This window comes from Rutilus rutilus (assembly GCF_951802725.1).
Source record: "Rutilus rutilus genome assembly, chromosome: 17".
NCBI lineage: Eukaryota > Metazoa > Chordata > Actinopteri > Cypriniformes > Leuciscidae > Rutilus > Rutilus rutilus.
Genome location: NC_140230.1, coordinates 22,757,592 through 22,776,128, shown reverse-complemented (window position 1 = coordinate 22,776,128; position 18,537 = coordinate 22,757,592). Strand labels below are relative to the sequence as shown.

General features: G+C 38.3%; 3 protein-coding genes across 3 annotated transcripts; 1 reads left to right on the top strand and 2 right to left on the bottom strand.

The window, feature by feature from the left end:
* Positions 1–482: 482 nt before the first annotated feature.
* On the bottom strand, positions 483–12,602 carry nes (nestin). The gene is made up of 5 exons (XM_084384590.1): positions 12,473–12,602; positions 6,386–7,510; positions 5,935–6,059; positions 4,923–4,996; positions 483–3,793 (listed from the first exon to the last, which is right to left on the bottom strand). Exons 2-5 carry the CDS (start codon positions 7,196–7,198, stop codon positions 948–950), a joined length of 3,858 nt encoding a protein of 1,285 aa, XP_084240716.1. The 5' UTR covers positions 7,199–7,510; positions 12,473–12,602; the 3' UTR covers positions 483–947.
* On the top strand, positions 8,796–12,996 carry LOC311275520 (oxidized low-density lipoprotein receptor 1-like). The gene is made up of 8 exons (XM_084384592.1): positions 8,796–9,077; positions 9,219–9,293; positions 10,511–10,618; positions 11,347–11,381; positions 11,487–11,661; positions 11,745–11,905; positions 12,224–12,342; positions 12,500–12,996. Exons 1-8 carry the CDS (start codon positions 9,014–9,016, stop codon positions 12,684–12,686), a joined length of 924 nt encoding a protein of 307 aa, XP_084240718.1. The 5' UTR covers positions 8,796–9,013; the 3' UTR covers positions 12,687–12,996.
* Positions 12,703–16,930, bottom strand: gpatch4 (G patch domain containing 4). The gene is made up of 8 exons (XM_084384591.1): positions 16,817–16,930; positions 16,605–16,705; positions 16,447–16,520; positions 15,900–15,992; positions 15,697–15,807; positions 15,469–15,575; positions 15,149–15,199; positions 12,703–14,023 (listed from the first exon to the last, which is right to left on the bottom strand). Exons 2-8 carry the CDS (start codon positions 16,681–16,683, stop codon positions 13,192–13,194), a joined length of 1,347 nt encoding a protein of 448 aa, XP_084240717.1. The 5' UTR covers positions 16,684–16,705; positions 16,817–16,930; the 3' UTR covers positions 12,703–13,191.
* Positions 16,931–18,537: the final 1,607 nt, after the last annotated feature.

Genomic DNA, 18,537 nt, shown 5'->3' with positions numbered 1-18,537 from the left:
AATTTTTTTTTTTTTTTTTACAGGATATTTATCCACAGGTTTTTATCTGACTATGTCTTCTGGTAAAAGGGTGTTGGCTAAAGTGCAGACTGTATCCAGTCATTGTCCCCCAACACCCCCATCAGTGGCACCAGAGAGCCAGCATGCATACAGAGGGAAATGAGGCGGTGATGTCATCTATTATTCATTGTTCCTTATTCTTTTTTTCTTCTAGTGTGGCCTCTTTCTCTCAGATCAGTATTGTGTGCTTACCAGAGCCGGGCTCCAAATCAGAGTGTGATTCGCTTCGCATAATGAGTGAATTTAGCATTCTAAATTCATTACAAACTGAAATGGTTGGAGAAATAAACCTTAAGAATCATATTTACATTTATCTAAATAAATGAAAAGTGTTACATGTCTATGTAATGTTGATGAGGGAAAATATGTTCATGAAATGATTAAAAATAACGATAAAAGAAAACACCAACTCAATGTATTCGCTGTTGTACTTTTTAGTCTTTATTCTTTTTTCAGAATTTTGAACAAGTTTTATCCATTTTGTTTTTCCATCGTAAAAGTGCAAATTCACAAAATTCGTTAAAGCTGACATATGAAGGTCATTGGATAGCTGGTCTGATTAGTGCAGAAACAACAAAGATGAAGTAAGGCTTCATAGTAAGTCTTTAAGAATCCTCTCTGCCCGCGGCTGTCATGGAGTACAACACTTTTTATCCTGAGAGGACAGCTGGTACATTATGCCAGGCTGTTGACTCGCATTACAGAAATCACATTGTACCATTACACACACTACGCTCTGCAATCTTGTTTAATTTCTGTGAATGCATGAAGGTGTTTTTGTGCACTTCGTGTTTAATGTTGCTGTTCATCTATTTATATGGCATCACTACTTTTTTATGTTTTTGGTTTAGTCTTACATGGTCTAAAAACATCATTGGACAAAGCTGTTACTCATCACCAGAGGACCAGGAATCCCCTTCATCAACAGAGTCATCAGACGGGACCATCTCGCCTCGCTTTGGCTGTTCATCTTTACGTTTCTCATCCCGGCCTTTGAGGATGTCCATCTCTTCTGTAGGATTTCCATTTGCTGCTGGCATTCCCTCCATATCTTTCCACTCCTCTCCAAAGACCATGGTCTGGTTGAAGTCTACAGTCTTGGCAGTGTCATAGGTAGCTGCCATCTCAACTTTCCCTTTGCTCCAGAAATCCTCCTTCAAACTAGTGCTGAATAAGCTATGAATCTCACTTTTCTTTTCCTTTGACTGAAATTCCTCCTCCTCTCCTGAATTGTTGCTCTCAAAGTCCATCACAGTCATCACTTTTTCAGAAAAGCTCTCCTCTGTCCTCCTCTGATGTTCCTCAAATTTTCCAAAGATATTTTCCGCTACGCTTGGCATTTTGTTTGGACTTCCCAAATTCTCAATCTCATTCACCGGGAAACCGCCTGAATTTTCATCCATACTTGCTGCTTCTGGAATGCTCATGCTTTTGCCCCAGATGTTAGAATTATCCCAGTCATAAATCTGAGAGGCTTTAGCTTCTTCAGTGCTCTTCTCCGTACTGAGCACTTCTTCAGGCACATCGTTGTTGACAGAGACAGAATCACCCTTAAAGACTCCATTAGTAAAGGTTAATGGCTGCTCAGTGAGAGTAGTCGCTGCTGAAAGGCTTGTATTCTGAAAGCACTGGCTGGCATTTGGAGATTCATCTTCTGAGCTATTGCACTCTTCCTGGTCAGAGTTTGGCATGTCTGATGTCATGATATTTGGCTGACTGTTTGTCTCGCTTTCCAAAGAATGACTGTCCATCAGATCTATGTTGGTGTGCATGGAAACATCCAGAAGATTTTCTGGTTCTTTGGTTGTAGCTGCATCTTGGAACATGGTCAGAGTTGGTGAAGTTTCAAATGAGCTTTCAAGCTGTTCGACCTGAGATGTTTCGGAAAATGAGGGTGGATTGTCTATGTCGACATGTTCTTGACTTTCATATGAATGGACTGTTTCATACTCAAGCTGTTCAGTGTGTATATGCTGGTTTTCAGTCAGTTGTGGATTCTCATTTTGCTCATAAACCTTGACATCATGATCTTCATCTCTCCTCATCTCTCTCATATCATCATCAGTATCTTCTTTCGGGTTTCCCCTGGGCTCAATTCTTGGCCTTTCCTTCTCCAAATCCAAACTTTCATGGACTTCAGAGCCACTCTGTTGCATCATGCATGCCCTATCATCATCAAGTGCATCTTTAGAAACAACGTCTTCTGTCATTATCTCTCCAATGACATCCATGTCTGGTTCTTCTGTGAGATCCTCCATAGTGTTGAAGCGTTTTGAGGCGCTTTCATTCAAATGGCCTCCGTCCACTCTTTCCTTCTCGTCCTCGCTGTCGCTGGTCTCACCAATGAGGTGTGAGGCTTGCACATTCCCATCTCTTTCCTCATCGCTCTTATATTGGATCAAGGGCCGAGGGTCTGCTAGCGTGTTCTCCTGACTATAGCTGTCACACTCACCAGGATCAGTTCTCCATGAGGCTGATATGTTTGGGGAGTCGTCGTCATCACCTTGGTTCTCAGGTAACTCAGATTCGTCAGGTAAAGGACAGCCATCGTTTACTGTCTGAACTGAATGGGCTTCAGCTGGCAGTACAGTCTTCTCTATACTCTCCTGATGATCAATGTTCTTGGGAGAATCTACACCTCCATCCTGTACAGAACTGTCTCTCTCAATCACTTCTATCTCTTCTTCTTCTCTTTCAGTCACATTTTCATCTTCTGTTTTATCCTTCAGTTCAGTTCCAATGCTCATTTCACCCTCTTCCTCTACCTCAGACTTAGGGCTTGTCACATTCATCTCATTCTCTGGTTCAATTTCTTCCTGTCTATCCCACTCATTGATTGAATCAATCTCTGCCTCAGTTTCACTGTTCATTTGCTCTGTCACTTCCTCGCTAATATTGCTCACAATGTCCTGTTCATCTACCCTCATCAGATCTTCATTTGCTTCTTCCTGATAGCTAAAATCGCGCAAAGCTCCTTGCTTGAGGAACGATGAAGCCAGTATATTGGAGTTTGGACTGATATGGCTGGATGTTAATGTATCATTATCATCGGTATCTCCATATGCAACTGCATAGCTTTCACTAATGTTCTCTGATCTTACATCCATCTCAGAGGCATCATCTTTTTCATCCTCAGCCACGGTTTTATTTTCTTCCCAAGTAACCTTAGGTGCGTGTGAGATCCGGGCCATTTCGACAGACACTTCCTCATCCTTCCCTTCTTCTGAAACTCCTGCAGGATCTGTGAATGGACCGGCCCAGCTTTCTGTCTCTGGCGTTTGGGACAAGCTACTTGGTTGGTCAGCTGACACACTTATCAATGCAGATTCATCAGTTTTAGACTCAACCATCTGAGCTTTCTGGAACTGTTTTGGTTCGTCCTCCTCCTTGATATCTTCTGGCTTGAACTGTGGTTCTGGTTCTGCAGCTGTTTTGGGGAGAATTGATGTGATAGCCATGTCTTCACATACTTTTTCTCGCTGTAAATAATCCACAGACTCCTCAGCAGCTTTCTTAGACTCCTCTGAGATTTGAACCGCTGTCTTTTCTGGCACTGAGGTTTTGGTTGGTGCTCTCTGTGGAGTCCCTTGAGTCGATGATGGAGTCGCACTAGTCAGCAGAGTGCTAGAGGAGGTGATTGATCTGTGACTTGTAGACACAGTATTGCTGAAATGGCAGGAAGCAGCATTAGTCTGTAAGGTTTGGTGGGTCCCAATGGGCTTTGAGATTGCATCTGTAACAAGAAACAAGAAGATGGTGAGACAGGCTTTGTCACATAGACAGGGAACAAGCTCTTTAAGAAAACTATTTGATTAAGTCTACCTTTGACAGATCATCATATCTATTTTCTGAATCCCAAATGTTCTTAATTTAATGTTTTACAACAACAATAAGGTTCCATTTGTTAACATTAGTTAAAGGTATAGCGGAGGATCTTTCTGAATTTTAGATAAGACCCGCCCTCTCCACTTTTTGAATAAGTTTGATTGATTCACCAGAATGATTGACAATTAGGAGGACCAATAGTATAGGTGATCCACCCGGAAGTAAAAAATCCTCCGCTATACCTTTAACTGCATTAGTTAACGTGAACTAACAATGAAAAATACGTTTAAAGCACTTAAAAATCTTAATGTTAATTTCAACATTTACTAATTATTATCTACAGTTGTATCTGTTAATATTATTTAATAATATTATTACAGGAAGCACCGTCAAAGTATTTTAGTCATGAATCTGCAGTTAAAGCGCATTGAGCACTACTATTCATTCATCAAACATGAGCAGAAATTCAACAGAGTGGCTCATGCCCCTATTATGTCCCATCCCCTGATAACTATGATGCTTTTGGAACAAGTGTGGTTGACTGGAACAGATAAAGCTCCAGATAGATGGAGATAGTCTGAAACAGACATAGACCCTTGATCTGCCTCTCAGGGGAGTTATCAGACTACACACTAGTCCTGAACTGTGAGTGAGTCGTAATGGAGAGGTATTGATCTTCATTATGCTTTTCCAGGCCTGCATTACTGGAAAGTGGAGCCATCTGTTACAGTGACCTATGGGACTAACACAGGAAGCTAGTTTTACAGGCTTCGACAGATACCCCACTGCAATCAGTACTAATCATTTAAACAGCCCAAAGCACAGCAATATTTAGAGAAAGGGGATCTGTGTTCCAAAATCAAAAATTTGTATAGGCTGAATATTGTTCACTGTTGTATATAGTATATTGTGTAACCAGTCGTTATACATTTATGTTTTTTCTGCTTTTTTTTTTCACTTCAATTGACCATTGCTCAAATAGCCCTCATTATTGAAGAAAAAAAAATCATTTATAAAAAATAAAAAAATAAAATTACCTAAAAAGACAGCAGAGTTGGTCTTGTTTGTTGTCGGTCTGTCGATTCTCAGGCCCTCGCTGTCCAGCAAAGCTCTGGAAAGAAGCAACAGAACAGCACTTTCTTTAATGTGAGGGGTGGGCTAAATGAGATGGAGTCATGTTCTTGAGCTGCAGTCCTGTGCCTTGTTCTGTTGTTATGCAAATAGTATGTCAGATTTGTCATTGTCAGCCCATCTGCAGGATTCACTCATGCATCGATTCATTTACCTCCTGCACGCAGCATTAAACAATTGCAAGGGTTGGACTTTACAAATGTAAAGCACACTGTTAGTGTAACAGGTGATCCTGCAACAAAAGCATCAAACAAATGTGGATCTTAAATGTATTCATATGTAAAAACAAACATGTCTCTTAAAGTCTTTTGGGAGATATGCACAACATATTGTAATAATATACAATAAAAAACGAATGTATACATTTCTCTGTACATATTTCTAATATTTAAAACCCATCCCCATCCTTCCAAAGTATCTGCATGTAATGCAACACACCTTCATTAAATGGAGCACCATGAAATGAGCAACAGCTAAAATGCTGTCAAAATGTATTTCTGGCCGCCCTCAACAGACATAAATCGGACTGATCTGAAGGATGTTTCTGAATGAATTACCCACCCCCCTGTTTCCCTGCCCCTCCTCCAAGCAGATGGATCAGGGTCAGTGCCGGGTGGGAAATGGAGAGGGTCTATTCGGATTGACTGATCTAAAGTTACCCCTCTCAGGGTGCCTGAAATGCTTTTTAGAGCCACTGATGCATGATCATATTAGTTGGGCCTCCATAAACTACAAATCCCACAGTGCACAGGAGAGGCTTTCCACTCTGGCATCCCATTAGGGAGGAAGTGGGACGACTTTTCAAAAGCTACATGCATATTTTACTTCATGTAAAGATGGTTCTTAAGATGATGATGATGATAAGGGAAGGTTGTGTGTTTTGATGTTGATGATGATCTGGATGACATTGACATGTACCTGTATGTGGCCACCTCCAGTCCAAGAGACATCTTCACCTGCAGCAGATTTTGTCTGTCCACCATCATGCTGTCTATCTGCTGCCCCAGGCTGTCTTTCTCCAACTCCAGAGCGTCTACTTGAGCCTGCACAAAGTCATGAGACATATTTTCTTAAAAATATTTGATTAAAGTGAAGAGATTGAGGAAAACGGCATCATTAATATCATGTTGTTAAAGAAACCCATATAAAATCAGATGGCTCAGCTATACTGTTCCAAACCTGTATGACCTCACTATGGTTTAGTGGTGTTTAGACTTCCATTGCATGAACAAAAACATTCTTCAAAATATCTTATTTTGTGTTCCACAGAAGTAAGAAAGTCATACAGATTTGAACTATATGAGGGTGAGTAAATGACGACAGAAGTTGAACTGGTTAAACAACAAAGTCCATACATTTCTCTTCTTACCTGAAGATGTTGAAGCTCCTGCATCTGTTCTTCTCTCTTCTGCACTGCATGTTTCTCCAGCATCTGTCTCTTAGTCTTCGTACTCTCGAGCTCCTTGGCCAGATGCTGAACCTGATGCTGTTTCTCTCTCTTCTCCTGGTGAATCTTTGCCATGTTAGCTTTGGCCTGGTTCAGACTTTCCTCCAGACGTCCAAGCTGTCTCTGATAGTTGTTGGTTGCCTCCTGCCAGGCTTGAGCTGCTCTGTGGCTGTACTCCTGTCCCAGGTCTGGGATGCTGGTAGTTTGAGTGTGCTGTGGGGCTATTAGGACTGGCTTTGTCTGTTTCAGAGAGGCCTGCAAGGTTTCCATGTTCTCCTGGTGGACTTGCATCTGTAGCAAGAGGTCTTTCTCAAGTTGTCCAACCTTCTCTCTAAGCCAAATCTGAGCCCTACGCTCCTCTTCCAGCTCCTTCTTGCTCTCCATGAGTTTTCTCTGTGCTTCAGCCTGTGCGGTCTTCGCCTTCTGCCTTTGAATACTCACCATCTCCATATCCTCCATCAAGTTCTCCACTTCCAGCTCCACATGGTCTTTCTTCCTCCAGGCCTCGTCCATCATCCTCCTGGCCTGGCTGAGAGCCTCCTCTTGAGCTTTGCGCTGGCCTGGTGGGTCCCTGCTGCTCTTGAGAGTGTGGATCTCATCTCGCAGTAGCTTGTTCTCCTCCTCCAGAAGCTTCACGCGGCCCAAGTACGATTCGAGACGCTGGTTCAGCTCCAGCATCTGGTACTTTTCCTCCTGAAACTGTGTGAAGGGCTGTCGGACACCCAGAAGCTCCATCTCAGAGTGGGGTGAAGTGTTAAATCACACTAGAACTGTGCACAGAGGCTGTGAAGGGATGCAGGTCTTTGTGGCTGCTAAGTGATTCTAATGACAGGCTCGAGGGTGAGGTCTGGACCACAGTCCCAGTGCCCAGCGGCTGAATGGACAGGGGAGGGTAAGACCCTCCTTTCATAGACAATGAGAAGGGGGAGGGCGAAGGAATAGAGGAGGAGGGGTGGATGGACAGAATGGGCAAAAGCAGTGATGTAATTTGAGGAGTTAACTCTCCCACTGCTGGATTACATCCAAACCAGTACAACTTTCTTTCTCCTGTGGAACGCAAAAAAGAGATGTTATAGAGACTTGATAACCTGAGTCAACATGCAGTGCATCTTTTTTTTTCCATACAATGAAAATGAATGATGACTGAGACTGTCTATTTGAAACAGCATGAAGGTAAATAATGACAGAATTTTTATTTTGCTGAACAACCTATAAATCTTGTAGTTTCAGATATGATCACATTCATTTGCTGCCCCCTCTTGTGGCAAAATGATCACAATACATCAGACCAAAGTAGTCCTTTTTTGCATCTTAAAGGGATAGTTCAACCAAAAATGAAAATTCTGTCATCATTTACTCACCCTCAAGTTGTTCCAAAATTGTATCAATTTCAAAGGAAGATATTTTGAAGAATATCTGTAACTAAACAGTTGTGGGGCACCATTTCACAGACATTCTTTTGATTTAAAAAAATATTATCAACTAAAGATACAACCCTCATTCTTTCATCTTTACATTTTATTTTCAAAGCCTACATGAAATAAGCAATATTTGCTTCTTAAAACTAGTGGCAGACACGTTACCCTGTAATTTTAAATTAAATCCAACAGCTTTGAGATGCACATATGCCTCACACAAATCTCAAACACAGTGATGAAATCTGTCTGAACCATATGACACATATGAATCTGAAACATATTTTTTTCATGCCTGCTGAGGACTTGCACAACATTGTGCAATGTAAACTTTTTCAGATGACTCAGTTTGATAAGTTGGGACAACATGCATTTTGGACAAGTTTTGAACACATATTTGAGCATCTAATTAAGGTCATCAAAGCAACTTTTGTTAGAAATATGTTTTGATCAATAAACTGACTAAAAAAGTTCACTTAAGCTACTTATTTACATTTGTTAGAGGAACTTTTGGCAAGCTGGATTTTGACAGTGTAAATTTATAGTTAAGTTTAGCTTAACTTAGTTAAGTTAAGCTAATTGTGCTTTGGCACCAAAAACTATTCGTTTGTAAAAGATTAACCTCAAAACATTCGCAAAATTTCTGACAGAATAAATTCCTTTAAAAAGGCAACCCTGAGATTAATTGAATAATTGTTTAATAGTTTAAAACACAACGGTGTGCTTTATGTAAAATGATTCATTATTGAGTTATAAACAAAAACAAATTTCAAATGTAAATGAATACCACTCAAATTCACATAACCAGACAAAATTCCACTGCCATTTAAATTGAAATGTTTAAGACAGAAACCGATTTCCACTGAAATGTTTGAATCTCAACAAGTTACATAAAATTGGTTAGAAATTGGCATTTTGTACTTACTGAATTCTAACTCACATATTTGCATAGTGAAAGTGATGCCATTACATAATAATATACCTAACTTCCTCTGACAACTCAAACCACACAACATTTCTGTTATTTCCTAAGTCTGAATATCACCTTCTGGCTGACAGATTTATCATACTGCTGTTTTCTGCCTTAAAGCACTGTGCCCTGATCCAGCAGTGTTCTGTAGATTGAGCAGGTGCAATGGAAGACGAGTTATGCTATTCATCAGTTATCTTCAAGCCATTTGACAAAGAGAAATCTAAAGGTATGTTCAGATGGGTTTTTTTTTTTTTACATTTAACCATTGTGTTAACAACTTTCCCCCTGTTTACTGGAATACTTTTAAGAGTAGTTGTTCTCTTTTTGGATGATCAGAATATGAATGAATTAATGCTTGTCTGATTAGTGCGACAGTCAGAGGAGCCTGTACTGTATGCAGAGGTGAAAAGAAAACAATCGACTTCACATATTGAGACTACAGGTTAGAGATCATTCACACACACAAAATATATATTTATACAAAACTGATATAAACTGTTACAGTATATCACAGTTTTATAATAGTTTTTAAATGTTTTTAACTAAAATATTTGTATATATTTACAATAACTATATATATATGCCGTTCAAAAGTTTGGGATCGGTAAGATTTTTAAAAGAAGTCTCATGCTGACAAAGGCTGCATTTATTGGATTAAAAATACAAACAAACAAAAAACAGTAATATTGTCAAATATTATTACAATTTAAAATAACTGTTTTCTATGTTAATATACTTTAAAATGTAATTTATTCCTGTGATGGCAAACCTGAACTTTCAGCATCATTACTCCAGTCTTCAGTGTCACATGATCCGTCAGAAATCATTCTAATATGCTGATTTGCTGCTCAAGAAACGTTAGTTATTATTTTTATCAATTGTAAACAGTTACGTAAAAAAAAAAATAATAATCATACGATTCTTTGATGAATGGAAAGTTCAAAAGAACAGCATTTATCTGAAATAGAAAGCTTTTGTAATGTTCAAATGTTTTTTTTTTTATGGATGAAAGAAATCAATACTTGTATTCAGCAAGGATGCATTAAATTGATCAAAAGTTACAGTAAAGAAATTTATAATGTTACTAAAGATTATATTTCAAATAAAGGAAATTGTCTGGTTTCTGTTTTCAATAATAATGAATTGAAATTGAAATGTTTTTCGAGCATCAAATCAGCATTTCTAAAGGATCATGTGACACTGAAAACTGGAGTAATGATGCTGAAAATTCAGCTTTGCATCACAGGAAAACATTTTTTAAATTATATTCAAATAGATTTTTTTTTTTTTTTTTTGGTGAGCAGAAGAGACTTCTTTTAAAAACATAAAAAATCGTACCAATACCACACTTTTGAGCAGCAGTGTGTGTATGTGTATATATATATGGCTGCAAAAATAAATCAGCATTGTTTATCCTTTTGATCTTTTATTCAAAAATTTTGAAAAATCAAACCCTTTATTGAAGTAAAACAATTTAAAGTGGGGGGGAAATCTCATTATAAAATAAAAGTTTTTCTCCAAAACAGATTGGCCACAATTATTGGCAACCCTAGAAATTCTTATGAGTAAAATATCTCTTAAGTATATTCCCATTCATATTTTTAAAAATGTACTGTCATATCGCACTCTTGGACTCAAACTTGTCTCATTCTGGTCCAGAAAAAGGAGCTTCCACCCCAATCTCTCCGGTGTATAGAGGAGCTTCAGTGTTTCTGGGGCTGCTCTGTTTCCTCCTGCTCGCTGCGTTAACAGCTGTCAGCATTTTCTGTAAGCATTAGCACTGTTTCATTCATATACAAAATACCAAACATACCATTCTATCCCACTTTTGGATGTCGACATTTCAGTTTAGTTCCAACCCTGTGCAAGAAAGCTCAAAGACCTTGATTAACAGGTCTGGTCTCACAGACAGGGTTTAGATTAAGCCAGGATTAGGCCTTAGGTCAATTAGGGCATTTAAGTAGATTTTATACGTGGCTTAGAAAAAAAATCTTACTGGTGTGTGTGCATCTTGAGACAAAACAATGGCAATGACATATTTTAAGATATGTCAGTGCAAGTTGCTTTCAGTTAAAACAGCTCAAACATGCAGTTTAGTCTGGGACTAGGTTTAAGCCAGGTTTGTGAAACCGCCATAAGAACTAGAACTAAAACAAAAAAAAGGGGAACCTTGAAGAAGTCTTTGTCGTAACCTCAAAAATAACCAGGAGGAAAGTACAAACTATAAATATGTCGACAAAAAAGTGAAACAGTGTAACGACACCGGAAACTCATGTGTGTCCTGCTGTTGTAAATCAGTTTCATAATTTCTTTCTTCCTTACAAAACTGATGAGGTCAATATGAGTCAATGGGGTCAATTATAATTAAATATGGCTACCGTCTAAACTCATAACAACTAAAATATCATAGAAACATTGCATTGCAGTTGAAAAATGGTCTACAAGTACTGTAGATTTTACTAACAGTTTGCCTTTTTTGTTTATCCGCTTTGCAGACTACATTCACATGTCCAAACACAACAATATTCTGGTAAGAGTGAAGCCTGAAACAATATAAAATACTGAAAAACTCAGAAATTGCCCACATCTGCTAAACAATATGCATATCTTAACCAGAGGAAATCTCTTCACACAGGCCCAGTACACTAAAGAGAGAGCCGCCAACCTGCAGTTACTGGCAGAGAAGGAAGTGCTGGAGCAAGAGAGAGCAAGGCTGGTGACGCAGGGTCAACAGATGAACAACACACTGGACTTCATAATTCATAAAAGCAGCTTTTCAGGGGATAAATACTGTCAGTTCACTGGGAACGGTGAGCTGTTTTACTGAATCTGGAGTCTGAAGTGTAATGTTTGTTTGTTTTATCCAGCTAATCTGAGCTATTCTCCATCACAGGGGTCCGGTGTACATCCTGCCCTCAAAACTGGATTCAAAATGGCTCCAGGTGTTACTATTTCCATAAAGGAAACAGTAACTGGATTACATGGGCAGAGAGTCAAAAAAACTGCGAGACATACGGAGCTCAGCTGGCCATAATAGACAGCGTGGGTGAACAGGTATATATATATATATATATAAAAAATTCTCTTTATGATCGAACTAAAAAACGTTCTGGAGTGTTGTACACCATTTCCACAGCTAACAAATCAAACTTGAACTGGAAAGTTCTTCAAAGAACTGTTAACAGTGAAAAGTGCACCAAAGTATATACTGTAAACATGTACATTAGGTATTCAGCTTAAGTTCTTAAATGTAGAAGTTTAGCACCATTGTGATCAACAGTCCTGTTTACACTGAAAAAGAATGTAAATAGGAATGATTTCTACATGATTATAGCACTGTATTTATCTTCTCATTGTATTATGCAAATTAAGGAATTCATCAATCAGCACACCGAACCGTATTATGATGAATATCACGGCTACTGGATTGGACTCTCTGAAAAAATGGGAAACGTTTGGGTCTGGACCAATGGCACTAGGCTTGAGAGAGGGTGAGTTTAGAAAAGGGCAACAGAAGAGCTTTTAAACTTAATTTGTTTTTTATAAAAGGAATTTATTTCAAAACGGTTTCCTTTTGATAAATCATCAAAATAAAGCAATTAAAAAATCAAAAGCAATTACCTGACGTTTTCCATATTTCCCTTTCAGATTCTGGATCGATAGCCCCTATGAAGGATACTCGTACTGTGTTTTGTCAATGCCCAGCAAAAACCCACTGAGAAGCTGGAAATCAATAGGCTGTTACATGAAAAGCAGATGGATCTGCGAAGTGGAAGTTTTAACATGGCCAACCTTCCTTCAAGCCCAACAAAACCACAGTGACCCCTCAACATGAACAGAAAAGACAACTATCTCAGAAATCATTTTATTTTCCAGTTCAGTTTGATTTGTTAGCAATGTTTCAAGGTATTTCAGCTGGATTAAATGGAGAAATTACATCTTTTTGCACCCTTAATGCCATAAAAAAAAAAAGGCCAGCTTTAGAGAGTAAAAAAAAAACCCACTTCATCCACACACATCATGCCACGCTATTTTTAAAACAATTCATATATAATCACATTTTTATCACTGTGAATAATATACTATGTAATTATGCATAACACAAATGTATTACAAATCAGACCAGTAAAAAGCTTATTTCATGATGTCACCCTGTTGGTCTCAAGCTTAAAAGTTTGATCATGATTTATAAAAATAAGTATGAGTGCTGTGTAACAAACACGTTTTGCGTTTTGTCATGTCTGAAACTTAACAGCTGCTAGAGAACTGATCCTCGTGTTTCAGCGGCACAGATTCTGATCATCAACTGCCACCCTTGTGTTTGTAGTGAGTTTGTGCGTTCACTTTTTGCTCTTTTTTTTCTTTGGCACGGACTCCTCACATTGAACATTCTCTACCACCTCCTGCTCCTTTTTGCTTCGTTTCTTTTTCTTGTTCCTCTTCTTGTTGTTCTCCTGTCCTTCTGTTATCTGTGCCACATTGCCCGTGTCCTCTGTCATTGAGTTTTCCACATCTGCGGATGGAGAGGTTTCATAGAGGGCCGTGACGGATTTCTTTTTCTTCTTCGAGACGTTGTCAGAGGCTTGTTGATGCTCAGTACTGCCCTCCTGTGGTTGTTTGCCGTGTGCGTCCGTGGAATCCTCACTGATCTCTTCTGTGCCAGCTGTCTCAGCAACTACCTTGGACCGTTTCTTCTTTTTCTTCTTCTTGTGAATGCCGTCATCCATCGGCAGGTGTGCGTCTCGTTCCTCTGATGCGTGTGTGAACGCTTCATTCACGTCTACGCTGCATTCTCCATTAAGACCATCCTCGGGTGCTTCTTTTTCTTTGCGATTTTTCTTTCTCTTCTTCTTTGGCTCAACATCTGTGATAATATCAGTGTCTTTCCTCTTTTTGGGTTTGCTGTCCTCAGCGTCATTACTTGAAACAAGGACCTGTGTTGTCATCTTATCTTCATGCATATTATTCTCTGAAAGTCCATCCTGCCTTTTTGATTTCTTGCGTTTTGTTTTCTCTTTAATATCTGGATGTCCCGCAGGGTTTAGACAATCTGTGCTGCTTGTGGATGTTTCAGCAGTGTGGTTCTTCTTACCATACTTGTTCAAGAACTCCTGCTCCTGCTGCTCAAGCCGAGCCAGTTTGGCACTCATATTAAGTCCGTGTCTGGCTCCTCTATTCACACAAACAAATAAACACATATATTAGAGCTGTACGGTTAAAGGTCGCGATCTCGGTTCAAACACCCATGCAATCTCATTCCTAAATGACAACGACTCGCCTGCGTCTATTAAATCTGTGACAAAATCACACCGGAACATTCAAATTTGCGTATGTGCTGCCTCTGCTGACCTACAAAAAGCAGTTATTATGTATAGGCACGACACAGCTTCAACTCTCTTTACAAGCATAAAGTATTGTTATTTCTGTGTTACAAATATTCATATAATCACAGAAGTACTAGGGTAAAAGTTTATAGCTAGGATATAAACACTGATGTCTACGGACGAGACAAAAATAGAGCAAATCACCTTTTAAAAATGTGGCACTTCATAAAATGATTGAATCGATTACATCGCTACGCCACCAGGTGGCGACAAGTGACTGGTAAAAAATGTATTTGTCATTGAATCATTCATTCAAGAGATTCATTCATGAAACAATTCAAGTATACATGAGTGAATCATTGAATCATTCATTCAAACTTTTTTTTTTTAGAAATCGAACATTTTAAACAGACTGCAGAAATTTTGTCAGAACATCTAGTAAATTACAAGTTTTATTTAGTTGTCTGTTCAGAATTTTGGGAGAATCACAATCTTTGTTTAAAAAAAAACAAAAAAAAAAAACATGATTCTACATTTATCCAGAATCGTGCAGCCCTAACATATCGAAACCAACATATCTGATAGTGTTATTGTTTACTAAAGATTTAAATAAAATATAAATATTAGATGAAAAAAAAAAAGCTTATTTTTTATAGTTAGCAAAGCAAAATTAGGTTAAGATGAATTACTAAAATAACCACACAAAAAAAAAACTAATAAAAATGAAACAAGTACATTACTTGAATTTAAATAAAAACTGAAAATATGAAAAAAGCTAATTCAAAATATGAGTAGATAAATAATACCATGATAACACTGACAATGTTTCGCTATCTATGATTCTTCTTATGACTTGTGTGTCCTGCTCAAATGTGGGTCAATGCTACGAGCTCTTGTATTATTTATATTGGTTTGACTAACAAATTATTGTAAGGATACTGTGGATTTGGATGAATCAGAGATCAGAGCTTACTTGTGTGCTGTTCGTCCTCCACAAGCTTTTAGCAGATCTGCGTCAGATAGCCTTGAAACAGACAGACAAAACGAAGACAATTGAGCCGGCTGAAAGCATAAATGATCTTGAAATCTAACCAGTACCATTGTGGGACATTTTAAATGGATCTTTAGTGCCTCTAAATGCCACATACAGAAACATCTGAAAGGACATGCTTTGTGCAGCAGAATATTATACATAATTATAATAGTATTTATAAAAATTAAAGTGTTTAATGCAAAAGTATTTTTAAAGGAATGTGTCACAAATCATGATTTTGTACTACTGGCAGCTCATACTTGGTAGTGGTGGAAAGGTCCAGTTTCTGGTCCTCATCTTCAGAACTGCTGCTATCATCTGAATCAGAGGTCTTTTCTGGCTGCTCACCTGACAGCAGTGTAGCTGACTGAGAATGGAGAAAGATGACTTTAAAACAATTACACAATCCAAATACTCAATTATCGTTCCACAAATGCTTGTGGTATTGTGAAATATATTGATCGTGTGTGCCGTTTATGGTTTTGCACCTTGACGAAACATCCATAGAGCATGGACTTGGCTTGCTGAGCCTTGCGTGGCTTTTTGTTAGAGATCAATCCATCACTGCTGTCGTCTGACTTCTTCAACACCACACCAGCCTAAACCACAATGACAACATCAGATGACTAAAACATGCCCTCATTCACCGCTATCATTTTCTTTTATTGAGTTTTTTTAATATATTACTTACCTGTGCTGTTTCCACAACCAGACTGGATGAGGCTTTGTTAAAAACATGGTCCCACCAGTGAAAACTGAACTGCTCACCTTCCTTATGGCCCATCTGAAGACAAATGATCAAATATAAATACAAACATAAGGGCTACAACAGCTGGAGAATTAAAAAAGATAACCTAAACCACAAGGGTAGTTTACGTGACCTGCAGTAAGATATGCTATACTTTATCTACAACTGTTTTTGACAGCATGTCTAATTACTGTATAATTATTATACATGTAGATTCTAACTACTGTATAATTGTAATTATACAATATTATTATATAATCTCATATTAAGAAACTTGCATTTAAGAGACTGTAAACTGCAAGAACTCAAGTGTGGATTAGGATGATAAACCAGATGGTAAGCATAGAGCACCATATAATCATAATTATTGTTAACATACATATAGCCAGTTCATGATAAACTTTATGCCTATGTTGTCAACTACCCACAATGCTTTAATCATTGTAAAAAAAAAAAAAAAAAAAAACATAAGAATAAATCTCTCACTCACCCCTCCTTTACCATATTTAATTTTGACTTTAATAGCCTCTGAGATGCCATTCTCTGATCTTCCCAGACCTTTACCTACAACACAACAGTCCAAACATTAGACATTAGTCAGGTGTCATTACATGGATATGCCAAAGAAGCCCTAATATCTGAATTCACCTTTTTCCCATCCGTGTCTCAGAAGCTGCTCCTCCGCGAATTTTAGCCCTGTACTCTTTTCTTTGACCATTTCTGCCATTTCCAGAACAACTTCTCAGAATCTGAAAATGTGAAGCAGTTTGTAAAACAGATTAGGCAATATTAAATATGCGTTAATTCAGTGTAATATTTCAACAGGACTGTAAACACTACCACTAATTTTAGGCTCGTACCACAAAAAGAGGTAAATAAGCAATAATCGCTAGCACGCGTTCAGCAAGGGAGCAGACATGACACCAGCTAAGTAACTATGGAAAGCGAAAAGGGTCATTGCTCTCAATTAACGGAACGCGTTCTCTGAAAAAGGCATTTTGAATGCACACACAGAAAGAGATAGTAAGATATGATAGACCCATGATGACAGACTCATTATAGATTTGAGAAGCAGTTCTGACCGGCCAAAACAAACAAACTAAACAAAAAAACAAAAACAAAAATCGCTGTTTGGTCATATTCCAGGATGACGATGTCAAGATTCATTAGGCTCAAATTGGGAAAGAATGGTTGGAAGGGAACATGAATAATAATTTTCATACATGAATTGGCAGTCCAGACCTTAAATTCATTGAAAGTCTTTGGGGTGTGCTGGCATAGACTTTACAGAGTGTTCGACTCTTGCATTGTCAATTTCTTTATATATATATACACACACACACACACACACACACACACACACACACACACACACATACAGTGCCCTCCACAATTAATGGCACCCCTGGTAAATATGATCAAAACTGGCTGTAAAAAATAAATCTGCATCGTTTATCCTTTTGATCTTTCATTCAAAAAATTTGCAAAATTCTAACCTTTCATTGAAGTAAAAGAATTGAAAGTGGGGGGAAATCACATTATGAAATAAATGTTTTTCTCCAAAACACGTTGGCCACAATTATTGGCACCCCTAGAATTTTTTACGAGTAAAATATCTCTGAAGTATATTCCCATTAATATTTACCTTTTTTAGCACACCAGGGTGACTAGGAACATGAAACTGTCCAGCTATGACTTCGTGTTTCACAGGAGTTTAAATATGAGGAAACACAAAGGCCAAATCCCCTTAATCATCCATCACAAAGAGTAAAACCACAGAATATAGTTCTGATGCGTAGCAAAAGATTGTTGAACTTCACAAAATAGAAAGTGGCTGTAAGACATAAAGAATTGAAAATCCCCATTTTGACCATCAGGGCAATAATTAAGAAGTTCCAATCAACTAAAGATGTTACAAATCTGCCAGGAAGAGGACGTGTGTCTATATTGTCTTAATGCACGGCGAGGATGAAAGTTTGAGTGGCCAAAGACTCTTCAAGGATCACAGATGGAGAATTGCAGAGATTAGTTGAGTCTTGGGGTCAGAAAGCCAAAAAAAAAAAACTAAAACAAACAACCCCTACATCCCCACATGTTGTTTGGGAGGGTTTCAAGAAAAATCCTCCTCGCTCCTCCAGAAACAAACTCCATCTAATTTAATTGTCAGACATGACTGGAACTTCAAACAGCACAGGGTTCTGTGGTCAGATGAGACTAAAAAAATAGCTTTTTGGCAGCAAACACACTAGATGGGTTTGGTGAAAACAAGGATAAAAAGTACCCCATGTGTACAATTTAATATACTGTTGGATCTTTAATGTTGTGGGCATATTTTTCTGCTGGAGGTCCTGGACTTCTTGTTCAGATACATGGCATCGTGGATTCTATCAAATATCAACAGATAAAAAATCAAAACCTGACGCCTTCTGCTAGAAATCTAATAATGGGCCGTGGTTGGATCTTCCATCAGGACAACGATCCAAAACAAACATCAAAATCAACACAAAAATTTGTTGCGGAGCACAAAATGAAGCTTCTGCCATGACCGTCCCAGTCCCCTGACCTGATGAGTGGGCTGAAC

Bases quoted from the DNA above. Each gene is read 5' to 3' on its own strand.
- gpatch4 (XM_084384591.1), bottom strand. From the start codon at position 16,683: ATGGCAGAAATGGTCAAAGAAAAGAGTACAGGGCTAAAATTCGCGGAG. The intron at 15,993-16,446 runs GTGAGTGAGAGA...ATTTGTCTTCAG, and splicing joins TTAAATATGGTAAAGGAGGG to ATGGGCCATAAGGAAGGTGA. The intron at 15,576-15,696 runs GTGCAAAACCAT...CTCCATTCTCAG, and splicing joins TCTATGGATGTTTCGTCAAG to TCAGCTACACTGCTGTCAGG.
- LOC311275520 (XM_084384592.1), top strand. From the start codon at position 9,014: ATGGAAGACGAGTTATGCTATTCATCAGTTATCTTCAAGCCATTTGAC. The intron at 9,078-9,218 runs GTATGTTCAGAT...TTGTCTGATTAG, and splicing joins TGACAAAGAGAAATCTAAAG to TGCGACAGTCAGAGGAGCCT. The intron at 9,294-10,510 runs GTTAGAGATCAT...ATTCTGGTCCAG, and splicing joins TTCACATATTGAGACTACAG to AAAAAGGAGCTTCCACCCCA.
- nes (XM_084384590.1), bottom strand. From the start codon at position 7,198: ATGGAGCTTCTGGGTGTCCGACAGCCCTTCACACAGTTTCAGGAGGAA. The intron at 6,060-6,385 runs GTAAGAAGAGAA...GACTTTGTGCAG, and splicing joins AGGAGCTTCAACATCTTCAG to GCTCAAGTAGACGCTCTGGA. The intron at 3,794-4,922 runs GTAATTTTATTT...TTCTTGTTACAG, and splicing joins CAACTCTGCTGTCTTTTTAG to ATGCAATCTCAAAGCCCATT.